General features: G+C 45.6%; 1 protein-coding gene across 1 annotated transcript in view; it reads right to left on the bottom strand.

The window, feature by feature from the left end:
• The window catches only part of LOC117355475 (desmocollin-2-like), a 99963-nt gene that overhangs the window by 12076 nt on the left and 68964 nt on the right, over positions 1-18923 (bottom strand). The window contains exons 10-13 of the mRNA XM_033934103.1: positions 9093-9346; positions 7009-7151; positions 5424-5651; positions 4609-4845 (exon numbers count right to left, since the gene is read on the bottom strand). Of these exons, the coding sequence (XP_033789994.1) occupies positions 4609-4845; positions 5424-5651; positions 7009-7151; positions 9093-9346 (862 nt within the window). The remainder of the gene's footprint in view (positions 1-4608; positions 4846-5423; positions 5652-7008; positions 7152-9092; positions 9347-18923) is intronic.

The raw sequence follows: 18923 nt of genomic DNA, 5'->3' as shown, positions 1-18923 counted from the left end.
TTTCATGTCTAATCTCTCCCCTCTCATTTCTCACACTCAACTTCCCTCTTCCTTTCCTGATCAATTCTCTATCCTCTTTCAGATTGTTCTTCTTCACATACCATCTCTTCCCTTTCACTTTCATTTCCTTATCTTTCCATTGTTTTATACAGCTCTAAGTGTAAAAGGACACCACCGTCACATTGCATTTAGTACAAAACTGTTTTCTCCTCCTGTTACTTTCAATACTATGCCTTCAACACGCTTCTCCTTCCTCACTGCTACCTTTGGCACTGAAGGAGTAGAAGAAAGGAGAAAGAAAAAAACAAAACAAGCAAGATGGTCTATTGATTGAGCAGAAGGAAAAAGTTTCCTGGCACAGGAGGGTGGAAGAGAAAAGAGTTAAACAGCTGAGACCAGGCAATTGGTAGAAATAACTGACATGACCTGATGAGTGAAGTTGCCCAGGAGGGGAAAGGAAGGCTGAATAAGTGAGGTAAATGGTCCTGTGGTGTGTAGAGCTACAAATGAGGTGAGAAGGGGTGAAAAAGTGACCATGGTAGAGGGCAAGGGATGGTAAGCACTAGTGGGACACAAATGCACAGATTGACGAGTACAGTGGAACCTTGGTTTACGAGCTTAATTCGTTCCAGAAGCATGCTCATAAACCAATTTACTCGTATATCAAAGCAAGTTTCCCCATAGAAAGTAAGGGAAACTCGCTTGATTCTTTCCACCTCCCCTCCCCCAGCCACCGGTGCTGCTCTACCCCACCACATCCCCAAAAGACCCCCCCCCACACACACACACACATCCCCAAAGCCACTGGTGTGCTTCCACATCCCCCCGTGAACCAGCATCGCCTCCCCCACCAGCAAACAAGCCCCCCCCACGAACCGGCATTGCCCATCCTCGTGAACACTCACCACCCCCTAAGAATCTTGGAGAGAAGTGGGAGCCAGAAGGCCTTGAGCATGCGTAGATGCTCAAGGTCCAGTCAGGGGAGAGGCACGATCTTCAGGCACCGGCACCTCCTGTGGGTTGGTGCTGCATGCTGGTGCCACAATGGGGGGTAAGCATTCATTTTAGGTGGGGGGGGCAGCAATTGCGGGCAGGGGGACTCGCAAATCGAGTCAATGCTCGGTTTGCAAGTCACGATTTGCGAGAATGTTTTGCGTGTCTTGCAAACCGCGGCACTCGTAAACCAAGGTTTGACTGTACTATAATTCTTTGAAAAATGGTTGCCTGAGGTTTAAGGTAAGCACTTTAGGGATAAAGTCTTCTAGAAACTTAATATGGTCAGTCCCCTCAGCACCCTCTGGAAGACCCAGCAGTCTGATGTTCTTTCTTCTGCCCTGTTATTCAAATCTTCCAGATCTCTGGTCAGATGCAGTATGGTCTTGTGGTCTGACTGGCACTGCACTAAACAAGTTTCAGTGGCAGTTACCTGATTTTCTAAAGCCTCCATGTGTGTGTTAAAGATCTGCACTTGATTTGTCAGATTAACCACCTCCTCTTGAACTGCTGCAAGGACATTTGAATTTTCTTGCAGCTTTTTTGAATTGTCTTTCAGCATGTCTTTAATACTCCTCATCTCCATCATCAGCTGCTCTAAGAGTTCAGCAGAGTCTTTGGGGAGTGGCACCTTAGAAGGTGTGGGAGGATAAGGCTTAGATAGTTTGACTGATCCAGAAGCTGCAAATGCAGTCTCCGACTTGGTTTGCCTCACTGCTGCCATAGTATACCAGTTTCCAATATTTTGGGGAAGAAACAGCCCTTGAAATTACTGATAAATAATCTGTAGTTGCCTCAGAGGGGACAGCAGAGCAGTTAAACAGCCATTCGCATCGCAGCCAAGTTCCATCACAAGGAAAGAGCAGGCAGAGTGGCCCAAGACCCTTAATTTTTAGGATGCTTAGATTTCCTCAAGCCTTGGAGATACTTAGGGCTGCTAAGGAGTGTAGGAATCTGAAATGGCAGGAGTCAAAGATTTTATATTTACTGGACTTTGCAGTTTCTTCAACTCTGCCCACAGTTGAGACAATTGGGAGCCAGATATGGGTTGTTTTACCCACCTATTATGAAGGTTACCCATAATAATAAAACCGCCCACTACGAGGTCCCAGGCAAGCTCCAGGAATATCTAAATCAATTCCTGGATATGATGACATAGTATGTGAGGTTTGAATTTTTATTTTTGGACTTCAGTTTTAATTTATTTCATGTTAAGGCTCATCTTGGTGAGTACACTTATTTTTGGGAAATTTGTGTTTCGTTTGCAAGGGCGATTGTTATGCTGTTGTTTTTTTGGAGTTTGGCCTCAGACTCGCTTGGAAAATTCATTGGAAAACGAGTTGAATTAAATTCTATTTAATGCTAACAGTTAACTCGAACGCCGGTAAAAAATAAAGCAATGGAACATCAGACTGAGGCTTGGAACGCTTTAGAAGTGGAATGAGAATACTGTCAGACAACCGGAATTTGCGAGGAAGAGGACGGAATACAGAAGAGCTGAAGCTAATGGTTGCCGTTGGTGATATCAAAGATGAGTCTGGGCTTTCCCTATTCTTTACTAATCCACTCCTGCTTTCTTGGCCACTTTTCCTATCCCCTTCAATACCGCCCTGTATATGGACACCTCTGTTGAGGCAGTACCTATAAGGGCCAGGCCCGTTCTGACTCCTCCGGGCTCGCCACTGTCTTTAAACCTTGTATGACTACATTGATAAATATAACATTTAATTAGATTCTATAGCAGGAGGGGCCTTAGGCACCTGGGTCAATCAGGCCTTAGGATCCTGTGGGTTGGGCAGGGGAGGGGCGGGCCCGCCTCATTTGGATGGAGGCAGGCCTGCTGGTCGGACGGTGCGAGGACCCGTCTGGCCAACTTGCAGGTAAGCCCGAGGGGGGGTTCCGGGGTGGGTGTTTCATTTGGGGGGTCCGGCAGGAGAGGCTGGGCACCCTCCTGCCGGTGATCTTCGGGGGGCTGTTCAGGGGTCTGGCAGGAGGGGTTCGGCACCCTCCTGCCAGCGATCTTCATGGAGGCCAAAGGGGGGGGTCTGGGGAGGGCGGTTGGGGCATGTCGTTGGGGGGGGGGGGGGGGTAAGGTACCCTCCTGCCGGCGATCTTCAGGGGGGCGGGTTCTGTTGGCAGGAGGGGTTGGGCACCCTCCTGCCACGAATGTCGTAGAGGGGTTGGAGAGGGGAGACTTGCGGCCGCTATGCTAATCGCGGCAGGGAGATCCCTTGCCACAATTAAGTATAGCAGCCATGTCTACTTACCATGTAGGCCAGCATTTTGCTAGCCTACATTGTAAGTGTCTCCCGCTCTGCTAGGTAGACGCTTAGGGCCGCCTAGGTTTGCCTAAGGTTACCGCCTAGCCTTAGGCAAGCTTAGGCAGGATTGCGGGCCTCCCTAGGCTCTCAGAGGTACCTTCAATATAGGCGGCCTGCCTGGGGAGCATTTTTTTTTAAAAACGTGCTTCCCGATTGGCTGATTAGACAGCTGTAGGACGCCTACAGCTGCCTACAATCGGGATGCACTTTGTAGAATCAGGGCCTAAGAGCCCGATTCTTGACATGCCAGTTTTTTAAAAAAATTGTTCGAGGAAGGACGCCTAAAGAGATGCATAGGGACACTTAGACACGCTCAAAGCAGGGCGTGGTTTCGCCCAGAAGTGGCCTCGGGCATGCTTAAGCATCCCTAGGCATCTCCGTAGGTACAAGACAGACACCTTAAATGTAGGCCTGCAAAATGTTGGCCTACATGTAAAGAATCTGTTCAGCAACGTAGACACAATTCTCTTTAGGGCACTGATGCGTGACTGACACACAATCGGCGGCCAAAAAGAGAAGCAGGAAAGCATAAAAGCATTTCAGGGATAGGAAGAGGGACTGCTTCCATGTTTTCCTTATATATACTGATAATTGTCAACATTTGCTTATTTCTGATCAGAAGAAGGATTACCCTTCGAAAACTCATCATAAAATGCATTTAGTCCAATAAAAAAAGGTTATCTTACTTCCTTCATTTTTTGTTTTTCTTTACACTACCTTGGAAAGTGGACTAACATGGCCACCACACCATTTTACTATATATACAGACAAAAAGGGTACGATTCTATAAGTGGTGCTTAGATTGGGGACACCTAGCCGAGTTCCACACAGAGTTCAAAATTTATTGGCTAATTGGCACGGTAATTGGCCACACCATTAAAAGTTTTTTTTGGTTTTTTTTATTTAATAAAGTAAGCATTTCTTACAGAACTCGGAGCAATGCCTAACGATGCCTACCTGAAAAGTAAGCACGGTTAGGAGGTGGTGAATAGGCATGGTAAGACTTAGATGCTGGTAAATTAGGCCAGGAAAACCCTAGTCTAATATACTGGCGCATAATACAAGGATGCCTACTGGCGCCGAAGTGAAGTTAGGTGCCTATAAGCATTATTCTATAAAAGGCACCTAGAGGTTGACTGACAACCACACTGAGCGGCACCTAGGAGTTAGGTTCTGCTAGGTGCTGTTTATAGAATCAGGCCCAAAATTATGATATAAACACAAAGATTTCTCAGGAATACATAAACATCATCGTATACATAGAAGGAAGGCGCACACACACACATTAACTTACACAGGAGTGCTAAGAGTACTAACGCTGCTAGTATCATCGCAAGGATAGCCCAAACACCCAGGCTAGCATTTCCTGTTGCACGACGACCACTAGCACAATTGAGGCCATCAGGGCATTCGCATACATCAATTTTAACAGAGTGAGTTCTTCCATTGCCTTGTTGATCAACTATATGTATAGGAACGTCATATATTGTACTTGGAAGGTCAACCATTTTTATAAGACGCATGGATGTGTCTAGGGACAAAACACAGAAGCGTCAGTATGGCTATTTCTGCTTTACTACTACTAATTTGCTAAAATATATCAAAACAATCACACATTGACAATCACAAAACAGACAAAAATGTTTTTGTGCATGCGTATCATATTTTTCCACTCTTTGAGTTGAAAAATGGAGAACTCTGCAACAAATATTTATTTGCAGTTACAAGCAAATGCTTGCACCATATAGCATAGAAAATGAAATTCACATTATATTGTTTTCTAATAAAACATTATGCACATCAAAATGTAGCATAAAACCAAACTCAAATTTATTGACATGCTCTGTGTTTTCATTGGTTGTGACACCAACATATTAAAATAATAATTCCATGATTTCTTACAGAAATTCTAATTTTAGCTTTTTAATGAAAACACTTGATTACCGAAACATCTACTTAGCTCACTTTTTTCCCCATGGGATTTAGTAATGCTAAGAACATTTGGTCCCTAAAAACACTTCTGCAAAGTGAATAGATTAATATAGCATAAGCTAAACACAAAACTCTAATCAAAATCAAGTTTTCCCGGTAGGTACTCACAATACGTACCATTCAGCTGTTGTATCTGCCACTCTTTTTTAATATCTGGATTAATGGTGGCATCCAAAGTAAATTTTAAAGGGACACAATTGGGAGACGTATCAGCATCCATTGCATGTATTTCTGCATATTTTTTACCAATCATACAGACAAATCCATCATTCTGTGTAATCTCTGGCTGATTGTCATTGATATCCAGCAGCTGGATGATCAGTGTTCCAGTTCCTGTCTTTCCACCTGCAAAAGGAAAATAAATCCGTTTTATTGCATTTATATCCATCATGGTAAAAAGACCTAGAAACTGCCTGCAAGACAAACATGTAAAATTGCTTAAACCAGTGTTCTTCACTGCAAGGCTGGGAGGGGGAGGGAAGCAGCAGCACACATTGACCCTTAGTGTAGCTCCCTTGACTCCTCATATACATTCTCCCTCCGTCCTATCTTTTAAGATTTGCGTCTGGCGCTGCACCCACAACAGTTCTTCTGTTTTCTACCTGCTCTGAAAGTTTGAACTCTATTCTTCTCAAGCTCCCACACTTTTCTCATGAGACTAAAAGAGTGGTGAAGGAATCCGGGTACCATACAGATCAAACTAACCAAAGAGCCATGTGATGCTAGAAGAAATTAGAATACTTTTGTCCAGAAGCCTTTAGGGGGCACTAGAGTAATGGCCAGCTTGAAGGTGGTGAAGGTAAACTCAGGATGGTGAAAGTTAACTGATGGGAATGGGAACTAAGACTGGCTGAGGTTCGGTTGTGCAGAGGAACTGTGGAGAACAGGTGGAGAAAACAGGTGGGAGACATGGATACAGAATGTGTGTGTGTGGGGGGGGGATTAGATTTTGATTTCATTACACAAGTCTCTCTAAAGATGTGTAATTGGCTAGTCTGGCCACATAATCAAAAAGAGAAGTCATTAGGCTAGCTGGAATTCCCCCATGCCTGTTTACTTTGCCCAAGGACAAATCAAGACTCATACTGAGGTTTACTTTCTGTCCCAACATGGCCCTCACTAGAAAAATAGATTAAACATCTAAACCAGATATCTTCACTATTTGGATATAGATCTGCTCATTCATCTTTCCAAATCTGAGTTTAAAACAAGATATATTTAGACAAGGCAGATACTCTGCTGTCCAAGAAGGCTTACAATCCAAGGGACTCATTTACTTATGTGTGTTTACTAGGTAACACACACACAAAAAAGTTTGATGGCACCTGTTTACTAACCACACCACTTTATCCACAGTAAGCAAAAATGCCTTGGTATGAATTAAATATTGAGATTTAGCTTGCAAAACTATGGGCTCCTTTTACTAAGCTGCGTTAGGGCTTTAACGCGCGGAATAACGCGCGCTACAATGCTGCGCGTGCTAGACGCTAATGCCAGCATTGAGCTGGTGTTAGTCCTAGCCGCGTAGCGTGGGGATTAGCGCGCGCTAATCTGCTGCGTGCGCTATAAACGCTAGCGCACCTTAGTAAAAGGAGCCCTAAAGGTCCTGCTAAGTATGAATTGAAACATGTTAATTGATTATTCCACATCAGTAAATGAAGCCTTAATTTTTGTACCTCAAAAGACGGAGGAACAAACTTACTGTCATCAGCTGCAATCACTGTAACATTGTAGTAATCATTTTGTACTTCTCCTGATTCTCTGTCCAGAACTTTATTAGTAGTTATCTTGCCAGTGGTTTCAGCAATGGTAATCCATGAGTACACATCTGCTATTTTCTGATACCTACACATTAAAGAGTGAAGCTAGCTTTAAATCATCATACAATTCCATACACTGTACATTATTGTAGAATAGGAAACTATCAATTTATAAATAATTCATAACTCTTTTTCTAATATCCTTTAATACAAAATCTTGAGTTAGTAGTACAGCATACTTTAACATTTCCCAGTCATTAATGCCTTCATTTTGCCTAGAATTTACAACCAAGACATGAATTTCTTTCCATAAGTTCATAATATTTGAATTAGAACAAAAACGTCTTTAAAAAACTTATTGATAGGCTTTTAAAAAAGTACAACACAACAAAGCAGATCATTTGAAAAGAAGCTTTTTCTAAGTGCGTTAGCATTTTTAGCGCACGCACCGGATTAGTGTGCGCTAGCCGAAAACCTACCGCCTGCTCAAGAGGAGGCGGTAGCGGCTAGCACGCACTATTCCGCGCGTTAAGGCCCTAACGCACCTTTGTAAAAGGAGCCCTAAATGACCACGCAGCAATCTAGCAAGTTTCCAGTTTTTTCATAAGCTACTTTTCCTTCGATATGAAAAAACTGGAAACTCGCTTGACTTACGAGCTGATTCTATAAAGGGTGCCTAACTTAATTAGCAAAATGCTCTTAACAGCCTCAATAATTGGTTTAAAAAATTGAATTGGGCGATAGGAGCCTATCTGATACTATAAAAGATAGGCCCCTATCACAGTGTACTTAGTGGTGCCTGTCAGCATAGCTATCACTACCATTCAGCATTTTTAGTTGGCATTACTTATGTCAGCGAAGGCCTATGGGAAATTATATCAATCTGACTCTGGCATGTGAATGCAGATAGACCCCGAGGGCAGGGAGATGGTTTTAAGTATCCCTGATATGTTTCAAGTAGCCCTGATTGAATCATGACTAGCTAAAAGGTGTTAATGTCTGATTAAGAGGGTGCTTAGGACAATGGGTCCAGGTGCACATCAAGAAGATAGACGGCTTGAATGGAACAAAGAAGCCAGAGACTAATCCCATCTAGCATGTCTGCAAGTACCACCCTCCTTAGCAATTAAATTAAGCATTGTTTCAAACAGTTTACAAATTCTAAACAGAAAGATACTGGGACATACAATAGTTTCTATATTCAGAATAAGATTCCAAGCTATAAAAGCCTACAAATATCTATCAATATATCTATCTATCTCTTGGCTCTTGGCACTCTGGTCCTCTCTTCTATCTCTTGAGCTCTCTCTTTCTCTGTCTATCTTTCTCTTTATCTATGGAACACGAAGCATCACCCCATCCCCCTTTTCTCTCTCTCTCTGCCTTTCCCTGGAACTTCACACTTCCTTCTGGACTCTGTAAGGCAGGGAAACTGCTTTGCTCTCTACTTAATTGTAATGCTCAATTGTTGTAATGCTTATGAATATTGCTGAATGGTAGCGATAGCTATGCTGACAGTGCCTAACACCTAAGTGGATATTTCTATGGGTGGAGCGTGAGTTAAGAACCACTAAGCGTGACTCTCTAAAAGCTTAGGCACCTGAAATGAGGCAAGGGTTGTAAAGGCCTACATTACAGACGCCCCAAGTTCTACCTAAGTGCCGCTAGCTACGATGCTGTAAATGGCACCTAAGCGTGACTGACACATAGCTGGCACCTTTTTTAGGCACAGGCTGATTTAGGCGTTGTTTATAGAATCAGTCCCTAACTGCATAGTCCTTGCTGGAGACTACATTGTTTAACTTGCTTTTTTACCAAACTTTTCAAACCACCCTCGTATACTGATACAGAAATGTTCCTTTTGCTCACATTTGAAAATAGCAGGAAAAGAGGCTTTTAATATCATGCTTGTACACATGCTTACATGTTACTCCTTGATTTAAAAACAGCTATTCACCAGAGGAGAGTTGCACTGCACACAAATTTCTACATATATCACATAAAATTATATGCCAAGAATCTATACCTTATGTACGTGTTTTTATTCTCTGGATCCTTCGCAGTGTATTCACCTACTTCTGTTCCAGCTGGCAAGCCTTCCTGAATACGCATATGTTTGATTTGAGGCTGGAATTCTGGCCCTTCATCTACATCCTTCACTATAACCGTGACAGGAATTGTGTTCATTGTTGTCTGTTTTGAGGGCAATTTCACAAAGGCTGCTTGGTTAACAACTCCAATTCGCAAATCAATTTTGTGCATCTCTTCGTAATTCAATGACTGAAAAAAAAAAAAAAAAAAAAATTTTACTTTCATAAAAAACGGTGAAACACCTTTTTGGTATATAGAAAAAAAAAAAAGAAACTGCTATATAAATGAAATATAAATGAAATCAATAACTAACTATAAACCATGGATTCTGAAAAAAGACAAAGTCAGACACTTCTATCTGGATAGGATAGCTATTGAAAAATTAGTCTCAATATAATCCAATCGAAAAGTTACCTTTACTCGCCCACTCCCATGATAATGGTAAACCCACATTTTAGAAAATGGATAACACCCTACAATAATGCAAAATACTGGTCATATTTTATGAGATGAGAATTGTTTGAATTTTATTGTTGCAATTACTATTTTATTATGTTTTCTATGTTTTTATGTAATCCACTTTGGTCAAAAGCAGAATATAGATGAAATAAGAAAATAACTGCCACAATAGGTTAGACCAGGGGTAGGGCACTCCACTCCTCGAAAGCCGTATTCTAGTCGGGTTTTCAGGATTTCCCTAATGAATATGCATGAGATCTATTTGCACGCACTGCTTTCAATACATATTCATTGGGGAAATCCTGAAAACCCGACTGGAATACGTCTCTCGAGGACCAGAGTTCCCTACCCCTGGTTTAGATCAATGGTCCATTCTAGCCCACTGTTTCCAACAGTGGCCAATCTAGGTCACTAGTGTCTGGCAGAATCCCAGACTTCAGGGATAAGTTTATGGACTTCCTTCATGAATTTGTCCTAATCTCTTAAATTCAGGTACATTGCTTTTACTACATCTTCTGGCAGCAAGTTCCAGAGTTTATTTTTTCACTCAATGTAGAGTTATTCTCTCATATTTGTTTTAAAAGTATTTCCATGTTAACTCCATAGTAGAGAATGACACGGGGAAAAAATATGTCCCCGTCACTGCACCGTCCCCGGCCCACCATCCTCTGCACCGCCCAGTCACCACCATTCCCTTAACCGCCCCGTCACCGTTACCGCCATCCCTTTCACCGCCCCGTCACCGCCACTGCCATCCCATTCACTGCCCCGTCACCGTCCCCGCAGCATCCATATAAGCCTCAGTACTGCGAAACACCATGAAGACAGAAGAGAGTCCTGCCACTACTACTACTGCACTGAGAATCTGTTTCAGTGCCTCTGCCCTGTAGTAAAAACAGAACATAAAATAAATCAATTGACTTGTCCTCCCTTGCAATGACGTGTCCCCCATGTTCACCTATAGCTCGAATCAGGTCAATTGTGCACACTAAAAATGCAGGAGGATCTGGAACGTGAGCGCAGGCAGGCAGTGATACAAAAACAGCAGACACCCGACCGATTGCAGTGTTCCGCCATCTCTCTCCCTCCATCTCACCTTAGATGTAGAGTATGCCGGCTTTCTTTTTCGCCCAGCCGCACTTGTGGGTGCTCATTTGTTCAATATTCTCCTCTGACGCAACCGGAAACAGGAAGTTGTAAGAGAGAAGATTGATCAACTCGAGCAGCCGCGCAAGCGCAGCTTTTTGAACGCGTGCGGCTGGGCGGAAAAGAAAGCCGGCATACTCTACATCAGTGTTTTTCAACCTTTTTACACCCGTGAACCGGAAGAAATAAAAGAATTATTTTGTGGACCGGCAAACTACTAGGACTAAAATTTTAAAACCCTGTTTCCGCCCCATCTCAGCAAGCTCGGTCACTTCAGTAACTATAGAAAAATAGACAAATATAGTGCAAAATATAGACAGCAGATATAACTTCTCAAAACTGACACATTTTGATCACTAAATTGAAAATAAAATCATTTTTCCTACCTTTGCTGTCTGGTGATTGATTTCATGAGTCTCTGGTTGCGTTTCCTTCTGTCTGTGTATCCTTTCTTTCTTTCCTCAGGCCCAAGAATTGTCCCTTTCTATTCCCTCCCTCTTTCCTTCCTATGTCCTTAGTGCCCCTGGTGCCTCCTTCCCATGTCCTTAGTGCCCCTTCCTGTCTTTAGTGCCCCTGGTGCCTCCTTCCCATGTCCTTAGTGCCCCCAGTGCCTCCTTCCCATGTCTTTAGTGCCCCAGTGCCTCCTTCCCATGTCCTTAGTGCCCCTTCCTGTCTTTAGTGCCCCCAGTGCCTCCTTCCATGTCTTTAGTGCCCCCAGTGCCTCCATCCCATGTCCTTAGTGCCCCTTCCTGTCTTTAGTGCCCCCAGTGCCTCCTTCCATGTCTTTAGTGCCCCCAGTGCCTCCATCCCATGTCCTTAGTGCCCCTTCCTGTCTTTAGTGCCCCCAGTGCCTCCTTCCCATGTCTTTAGTGCCCCAGTGCCTCCTTCCCATGTTCTTAGTGCCCCTTCCTGTCTTTAGTGCCCCAGTGCCTCCTTCCCATGTCTTTAGTGCCCCTTTCTGTCTTTAGTGCCCCAGTGCCTCCTTCCCATGTCCTTAGTTCCCCTTCCTGTTTTTAGTGCCCCCAGTGCCTCCTTCCCATGTCTTTAGTGCCCCAGTGCCTCCTTCCCATGTCCTTAGTGCCCCTTCCTGTCTTTAGTGCCCTCAGTGCCACCTTCCCATGTCTTTAGTGCCCCTAGTGCCTCCTTCCTATGTCCCTCTCACTGCCTTCCACACTTTGTCCCACCCCCACCCCCGAATCTTGCCTGCCTACCTTTCTCCCTCCCTAGCCAAAGCCAGCCTGCTGCCTCTTTGCCGCTCAAAAAAAAAAGCCTCCTTCCTTTTCCCCTGCTCTTACCGCCATGCTCATGTTGCAGCTACTAAAGCCAACAGGAAGTTTTTCCGACTCAATTCTGAAGTCAGAGAGGACGTTCTGGGCCAGCCAGGCAGCGACTGGCTGGCCCAGAACGTACTCTCCGACGTCAGAATTGACGTCGGAAAGACTTCCTGTCGGCTTTAGTAGCTGCAGCATGAGCATGGCAGTAAGAGCAGGGGAAAAGGAAGGAGGCTTTTTTTTTTTTGCGCGGACCGACAGAAATTCAACCGGTGGTAAGGAGGGAGGGAGGGAGGGAGATGGTGGGGACTGCACGATCCTTGATTGCCTCACTGCGAGGACAAGTCCATTAATCGCTCCACGGGGTGGTGAATGGCCTTGTCCCCATCCTGCAGAGGCCACTATTTTTTCTTTTCCGTTTCGGCGGGTTACCGTGTCATTCTCTACTCCGTAGTCTTTGGACTTTTTGAAAGAGTAAACAATGGATTCATATTTACCTGTTCTATTCCACTCAGGATTTTGCAGACCCCTTATCATCAGCCATCTCTACAATAAGCTGAAGAGCCTTAACCTCTTAAGTCTTCTCTCATATGACAGAGTTCCATCTCTAATCATTTTGATCACTTTTCTTTCTACCTTTTCTAATTTGGCTATATATTTTTAAAGATGTAGCGACCAGAAATGCACACAATGCACAAGATGAGGTAGTACTATGGAGGCATTATAATATTCTCTGTTTTATTTTAGATTCTTTTCCTAATAATTCCTAACGTTTGCTTTTTTTGGCTCCCGACACACACTGAGAAAAAGATTTTAAGGTGGATGTTCACGATGATACCTAGATCTTTTTCTTGGATGGTACCTCCTAAGGTGAATCCTAGCACATTACATTTCATCTGCCATTTTGATGCCCAGTCTTCCGATCTCCGAGGGTCTTCCAGCAATTTCTCACAGGCCGCATGCGATTTAATTTGGAATAGTTTCATGTCATCTACAAATTTAATCATCATTCCCATTTCCAGATTATTTATAAATACATTAAAAAGTATTGGACCTACAGTAGATCCTTTTGAACCTCTACTATTCACCTTCAATGTATTTAGAGAATTTGCCACTTAAACCTATTCTCTCTTTTCTATCTTTTAAACCAGCTCCCAAGCCACAACAGAATATTGCATCCTATCCTGTAGCTTTTTAATTTTCTCAGGAGTCTGTCATAAGGGACTTTGTCAAAAGCTTTCTGAAAATCTAGATACACTATGGTGGTTATTGTAGCAGTTCTGTTTTGGATGCCAGAAAACTGTCCATATTGCATTAAAGTCCAAATCCTGATATGGATATCTAAATTTGTAGTTTATCCATATAGCAAGAGGACATGTTCTGAGCATGCCTTTGGTAGGAATAGGAAGGGGCTAAAAGATGGAGTCCAACTCTAATTACACAAGGGGAACGGAGTCTATGTCCAAAAAGATAGATGTCCTTATTTCAACCTGGTACTTGGCATTTCCCATTCTTCCTCCAGTGGAGTGTCACATTAGGTATTTTTCTGTCCTCGTAAGGCTCACAATTTAAAGAAGAAAAGAAAGAACTGAAATTCACAAAGAGCTACAACCTCTCATCCTCTGCTATGGTATGTCTATTCCTCCAGTGGACAACTGTGTAGCCATTTTACAATAGGGACGCTCCTATGTGGCCACAGTCCTACATGTCCCTTGTTTGGCAACTTCCATCTGGACGTTTCAGTTTGTGGAAAAAATAAATAAATAAATATTCATACTGGATATACCCAGCACTTGAATTTCTATTTCTCATGTATTTTAGAACAGGTTGTATTATTGGCATTTCCTTTACTAAAAATACATGAGAAATGGGTGCCCATATCTAATGCACAGACTTGAACAACCATATTCTAAGTTGAATGCCCTTTCTACAATTCCACTCCATGTCAACCAGTTCACTTTTATCCACGTTTATCTACACCTTCAAAAAAAAAAATATATAGCAACCTTAGCGAGGCAAGTTTCCCTTCCTGTAAGTTCGGCAATTGTGTTTTTTATAATAGTGTCTATCATTTTGCCCAGCACTGAAGTCAGGCTCACCAGTATGTAATTTCCTGTATCACTGTTAGAACCTTTATAAATATTGGAATTAAGGTAGCCATCTGCCAGTCTTCAGATACCATGGACAATTTTAGTGACAGGTCACTGATAGTAGATTAGCAATTTCATTTTTGAGCTCTTTCAGTAACCTGAGGTGTATAAAGCAATGTTACTTACCGTAACAGTTGTTATCCAGGGACAGCAGGCAGCTATTCTCACTAGTGGGCGATGTCATCCGACAGAGCCCCGACACGGATGTCTCGCAAGCATGTCTTGCTTGAAGAAACTCAGAAGTTTCGAGATGCCCGCACTGCGCATGCGCCAGTGCCTTCCCACCCGATGCTCCGGGCGTGTCTCCTCAGTTCAGGTAGCTAGCAGAGAAGCCAACCCAGGGGAGGTGGGTGGGATGTGAGAATAGCTGCCTGCTGTCCCTGGATAACAACTGTTACGGTAAGTAACATTGCTTTATCTCAGGACAAGCAGGCAGGTATTCTCACTAGTGGGTGACCTCCAAGCTAACCTCAATGGGATGGAGGGAGAGTTGGCAACTTAGGAGAACAAATTTTGTAACACAGTTTGGCCAAACTGCCCATCCCGTCTGGAGAAAGTATCCAGACAATAATGAGAGGTGAACGTATGAACCGAGGACCAAGTGGCAGCCCTACAAATCTCCTCAATCGGTGTCGATCTGAGGAAGGCTACAGAGGCTGCCATTGCTCTGACCCTATGTGCTGTGACCTTACAGGGAAGGGGTAATCCAGCCTGGGCATAGCAGAAAGAGATACAAGCCGCCATCCAGTTGGAGATGGTGCGCTTCGATACAGGTCGTCCCAACTTGTTTGGATCAAAGGAGACGAAAAGTTGAGGAGCAGTTCTGTGTGGTTTGGTGCGATCCAAGTAGAAAGCCAAAGCACGTTTACAGTCCAGAGTGTGAAGAGCTGATTCTCCAGGATGAGAATGAGGCTTTGGAAAGAACACTGGAAGCACAATGGATTGGTTGAGGTGAAATTCAGAGACCACTTTAGGCAGGAATTTCGGGTGAGTGTGGAGGACCACCTTGTCATGATGGAATACTGTGAAAGGTGGGTCCGCCACCAAGGCCTGAAGCTCACTGACCCTGCGAGCAGATGAGAGGGCCACCAGAAAAACCACTTTCCAAGTGAGAAACTTTAGTGGAGCCTTGCTCAGAGGCTCAAAAGGAGGTTTCATAAGCTGAGAAAGGACAACATTTAGATCCCAAACCACTGGAGGCGGTTTGAGAGGAGGATTGACATGAAAAAGTCCTTTCATAAATCTGGAAACCACAGGATGAGAAGAGAGAGGTTTCCCTTGTAGAGGCTGATGGAAAGCCGCAATAGCACTCAGGTGGACTCGTATAGATGTCGACTTGGGACCAGACTGAGACAGGTGTAGAAGGTAGTCCAACACAGAGGATAGGGAGGCTCGCTGAGGCTCCTTAGAATTGGAAATACACCATGAAGAAAATCTAGTCCATTTTTGGGAGTAGCATTGACGAGTAGCAGGCTTCCTGGAAGCCTCCAAGACATCCCTCACCGCCTGGGAAAACTGGTGGGGAGTTACGTTGAGAGGAACCAAGCTGTCAGGTGGAGAGAAAGCAGGTTGGGATGAAGCAGAGACCCCTGATGCTGAGTAAGCAGTGAAGGAAACATTGGAAGTAGGTACGGTTCCCTGCTGCTGAGTTGAAGTAGAAGGGAGAACCAAGGTTGCCTGGGCCACCGAGGGGCTATCAGAATCATGGTGGCATGTTCGGACTTCAGTTTGACTAGAGTCTTTTGAATGAGAGGGAATGGCGGAAACGCATACAGAAAGCGATTCCCCCAATCCAGCAGAAAAGCATCTGCCTCGAGGCGATGAGGAGCGTAGATCCTGGAGCAAAATTGAGGCAGCTTGAAATTGTGGGGAGCCGCAAAGAGGTCTATCTGAGGCGTTCCCCACTGAGCAAAGATCTGATGAAGGGGCTTGGAGTGGAGTGTCCATTCGTGAGGCTGGAGAAGACGACTCAGTTTGTCCACCAAGACATTGTCCCTCCCCTGAATGTAGACAGCTTTGAGGAAGGTGTTGTGACGAACCGCCCAATCCCAGACTCTGAGAGCTTCCTGGCAGAGGGAGGCCGAGCCCGTGCCCCCTTGCTTGTTGACATAATACATGGCGACTTGATTGTCGGTGCGAATGAGGACCACCATGTCGTGAAGCAGATGTTGAAAAGCTTGAAGAGCATTGAAGATGGCTCTGAGCTCCAGAAGATTGATTTGATGGAGTCGGTCCACACAGGTCCAGAATCCCTGAGTGCGAAGCCCATCCAGATGAGCCCCCCAGGCATAGGTCGAGGAATCGGTTGTGAGAACCTTCTGATGAGGAGGAGTGTGAAACAGCAAACCTCTGGATAGATTCGAAGAGGTCATCCACCAAAGTAGAGACCGCCGAAGAGCAGGAGTGACTATGATGTGTCGAATCAACGGGTCTGACACTTGAGTCCATTGAGAAGCTAGGGTCCACTGAGGAATTCTGAGATGGAGCCTGGCCAAGGGTGTCACATGAACTGTAGAGGCCATGTGGCCCAGGAGGACCATCATGTGTCTCGCTGAGATGGACTGGCGAGAAGATACAGACTGGCAGAGACGAAGAAGAGCATCCATGCGCTGAGGAGGAAGGAATGCTCGAAGCTGAATGGTGTCCAGTACCGCCCCGATGAAGGGAAGGGACTGGGTAGGCTGCAGATGAGATTTGGGAAAATTGATCTCGAAGCCTAGGCTCTGCAGGAAGCAGATCGTGGTCAAGGTCGCCGAAATGACCTTTGGAGCTGACGGGGCCTTGATGAGCCAGTCGTCGAGGTATGGAAATACCTGAAGACCCCTGTTCCGGAGTGCAGCGGCCATCACCACCAGGCACTTCGTGAAGACTCTGGGAGACGAGGACAGGCCGAATGGAAGCACTCGATACTGCAGATGTAGATGTCCCACCCGAAATCTGAGGAACTTGCGGGAGGCCGGATGAATGGGAATGTGAGTGTAGGCCTCCTTGAGATCCAGAGAGCATAACCAGTCGTTCTGCTCGAGGAGAGGGTAGAGAGAAGCAAGAGTCAGCATGCGAAACCTCTCCTTGACTAGGAATTTGTTGAGGGCCCTGAGGTCCAAAATGGGTCGCAGGTCGCCTGTCTTCTTTGGAACAAGGAAGTACCGGGAGTAAAACCCCTGGTTCAGTTGGTCCGACGGGACCGGCTCCACGGCACGAAGCCGGAGCAAAGCCTGAGCTTCCTGGAGAAGAAGGGCGGTCTGAGTCAAGTTGGAAGGATACTCTCTTGGAGGGTGGTCCGGAGGGACCCGATGGAAATGAAGAGAGTATCCTTCCCTGATGATAGTAAGGACCCAGAGGTCGGTTGTTATGGCCTCCCAGCGATGATAAAAGTGATGGAGGCGCCCTCCGATGGGAAAAACAGGGGGAGGCAGAACGAGTTTGGTTATGCCCTCGACAAGACAGTCAAAAAGGCTGAGTGGTCTTAGGGACAGCAGGCGACTGAGACTTAGGCTGACCCTTCTGGGGAGGCTGGCGCTTCGCCGGTTGCCTCGCAGGTGGAGTTTGCCTTGGCTGATAATGCCGCTGATAAATCAACGGCGGACGAGAAGGTCGAGACTGCTGAGGCTTAGGCTTCGGCCTAAGGATAGATTGGAAGGACTTATCGTGGTCAGACAACTTCTTCGTAACAGTCTCGATGGATTCGTCAAAAAGATCCGCCCCAGCACACGGGACGTTCGCCAGGCGGTCCTGAAGATTCGGGTCCATATCAATGGTCCGCAACCAGGCCAACCGGCGCATCGCCACCGAGCAGGCCGCCGCTCGGGCTGAGAGCTCGAACACATCATAGGCATATTGCATTAACTGAAGCCGAAGTTGGGACAGCGAACAACCACTTCCTCAAACTCAAACCTAGCCTGGGACTCGATGTAGGGTGTGAACTTCCGAAGCACAGGTAGAAAAAATTCCAAGTAGGCTGCAAAGTGGAAATTGTAATTCAGGACTCGAGACGCCATCATCAAATTCTGATAGATGCGTCGACCAAACTTATCCATGGTTCTGCCCTCGCGGCCCGGAGGCACTGAAGCATAGACCTGGCCAGGATGAGACCGCTTGAGCGAGGATTCGACCAGGAGGAACTGGTGAGAAAGCTGAGGACCTTCGAAGCCTTTATGATGCACCGTGCAGTACCGCGCATCCAATTTGCCAGGGACCGCCGGGATAGAGTAAGGAGACTCGAAGCATCGCATGAAGGTCTGGTCGAGGAGCTTGTGCAGGGGAAGTCGCAAGGACTCCGCCGGAGGACGAGGCAAGTGCATGGTATCGAGGTATTCCTTGGAGTATCGAGACCCAGCATCGAGAGTAATGTCCATGTCATCTGCCATCTGCCTGAGGAACAACGAAAAGGACAGTTGGTCTGCCGTTGCCGGTCTGCGAGACGGACTAGAAGAAGAAGAGGCTTCAGGCTCCAGAGAGGCCTGCGAGCAACAGGATGAGTAGAAAACCTCAGGGTCCTCGAACTCCGGGCCCGGAGGAGGAGACCCAGTCGAAGCAGCATACCCCAACCGAGGCAATTTCTTCTGAGGCGAGACGGTCGAGTGCCGAGGGGAATGCTTCGAAGAATGTCTGGATCGATGCCCCTCCCGATGCCTGGAAGGGGATCGAGCCCGCCTGTGAGAAACTGGTTCAGACGCCGCCAGGGAGCAGATTGGACTCGATGCCGTCGATCGCAGAGGCGGAAGAGTCGGCGCCTCCCCC

This window comes from Geotrypetes seraphini, chromosome 2 (assembly GCF_902459505.1).
Source record: "Geotrypetes seraphini chromosome 2, aGeoSer1.1, whole genome shotgun sequence".
NCBI classification, from domain to species: domain Eukaryota; kingdom Metazoa; phylum Chordata; class Amphibia; order Gymnophiona; family Dermophiidae; genus Geotrypetes; species Geotrypetes seraphini.
The sequence above is the reverse complement of the archived record's forward strand: the minus strand, read 5'-3'. Positions and strand labels throughout refer to the sequence as shown.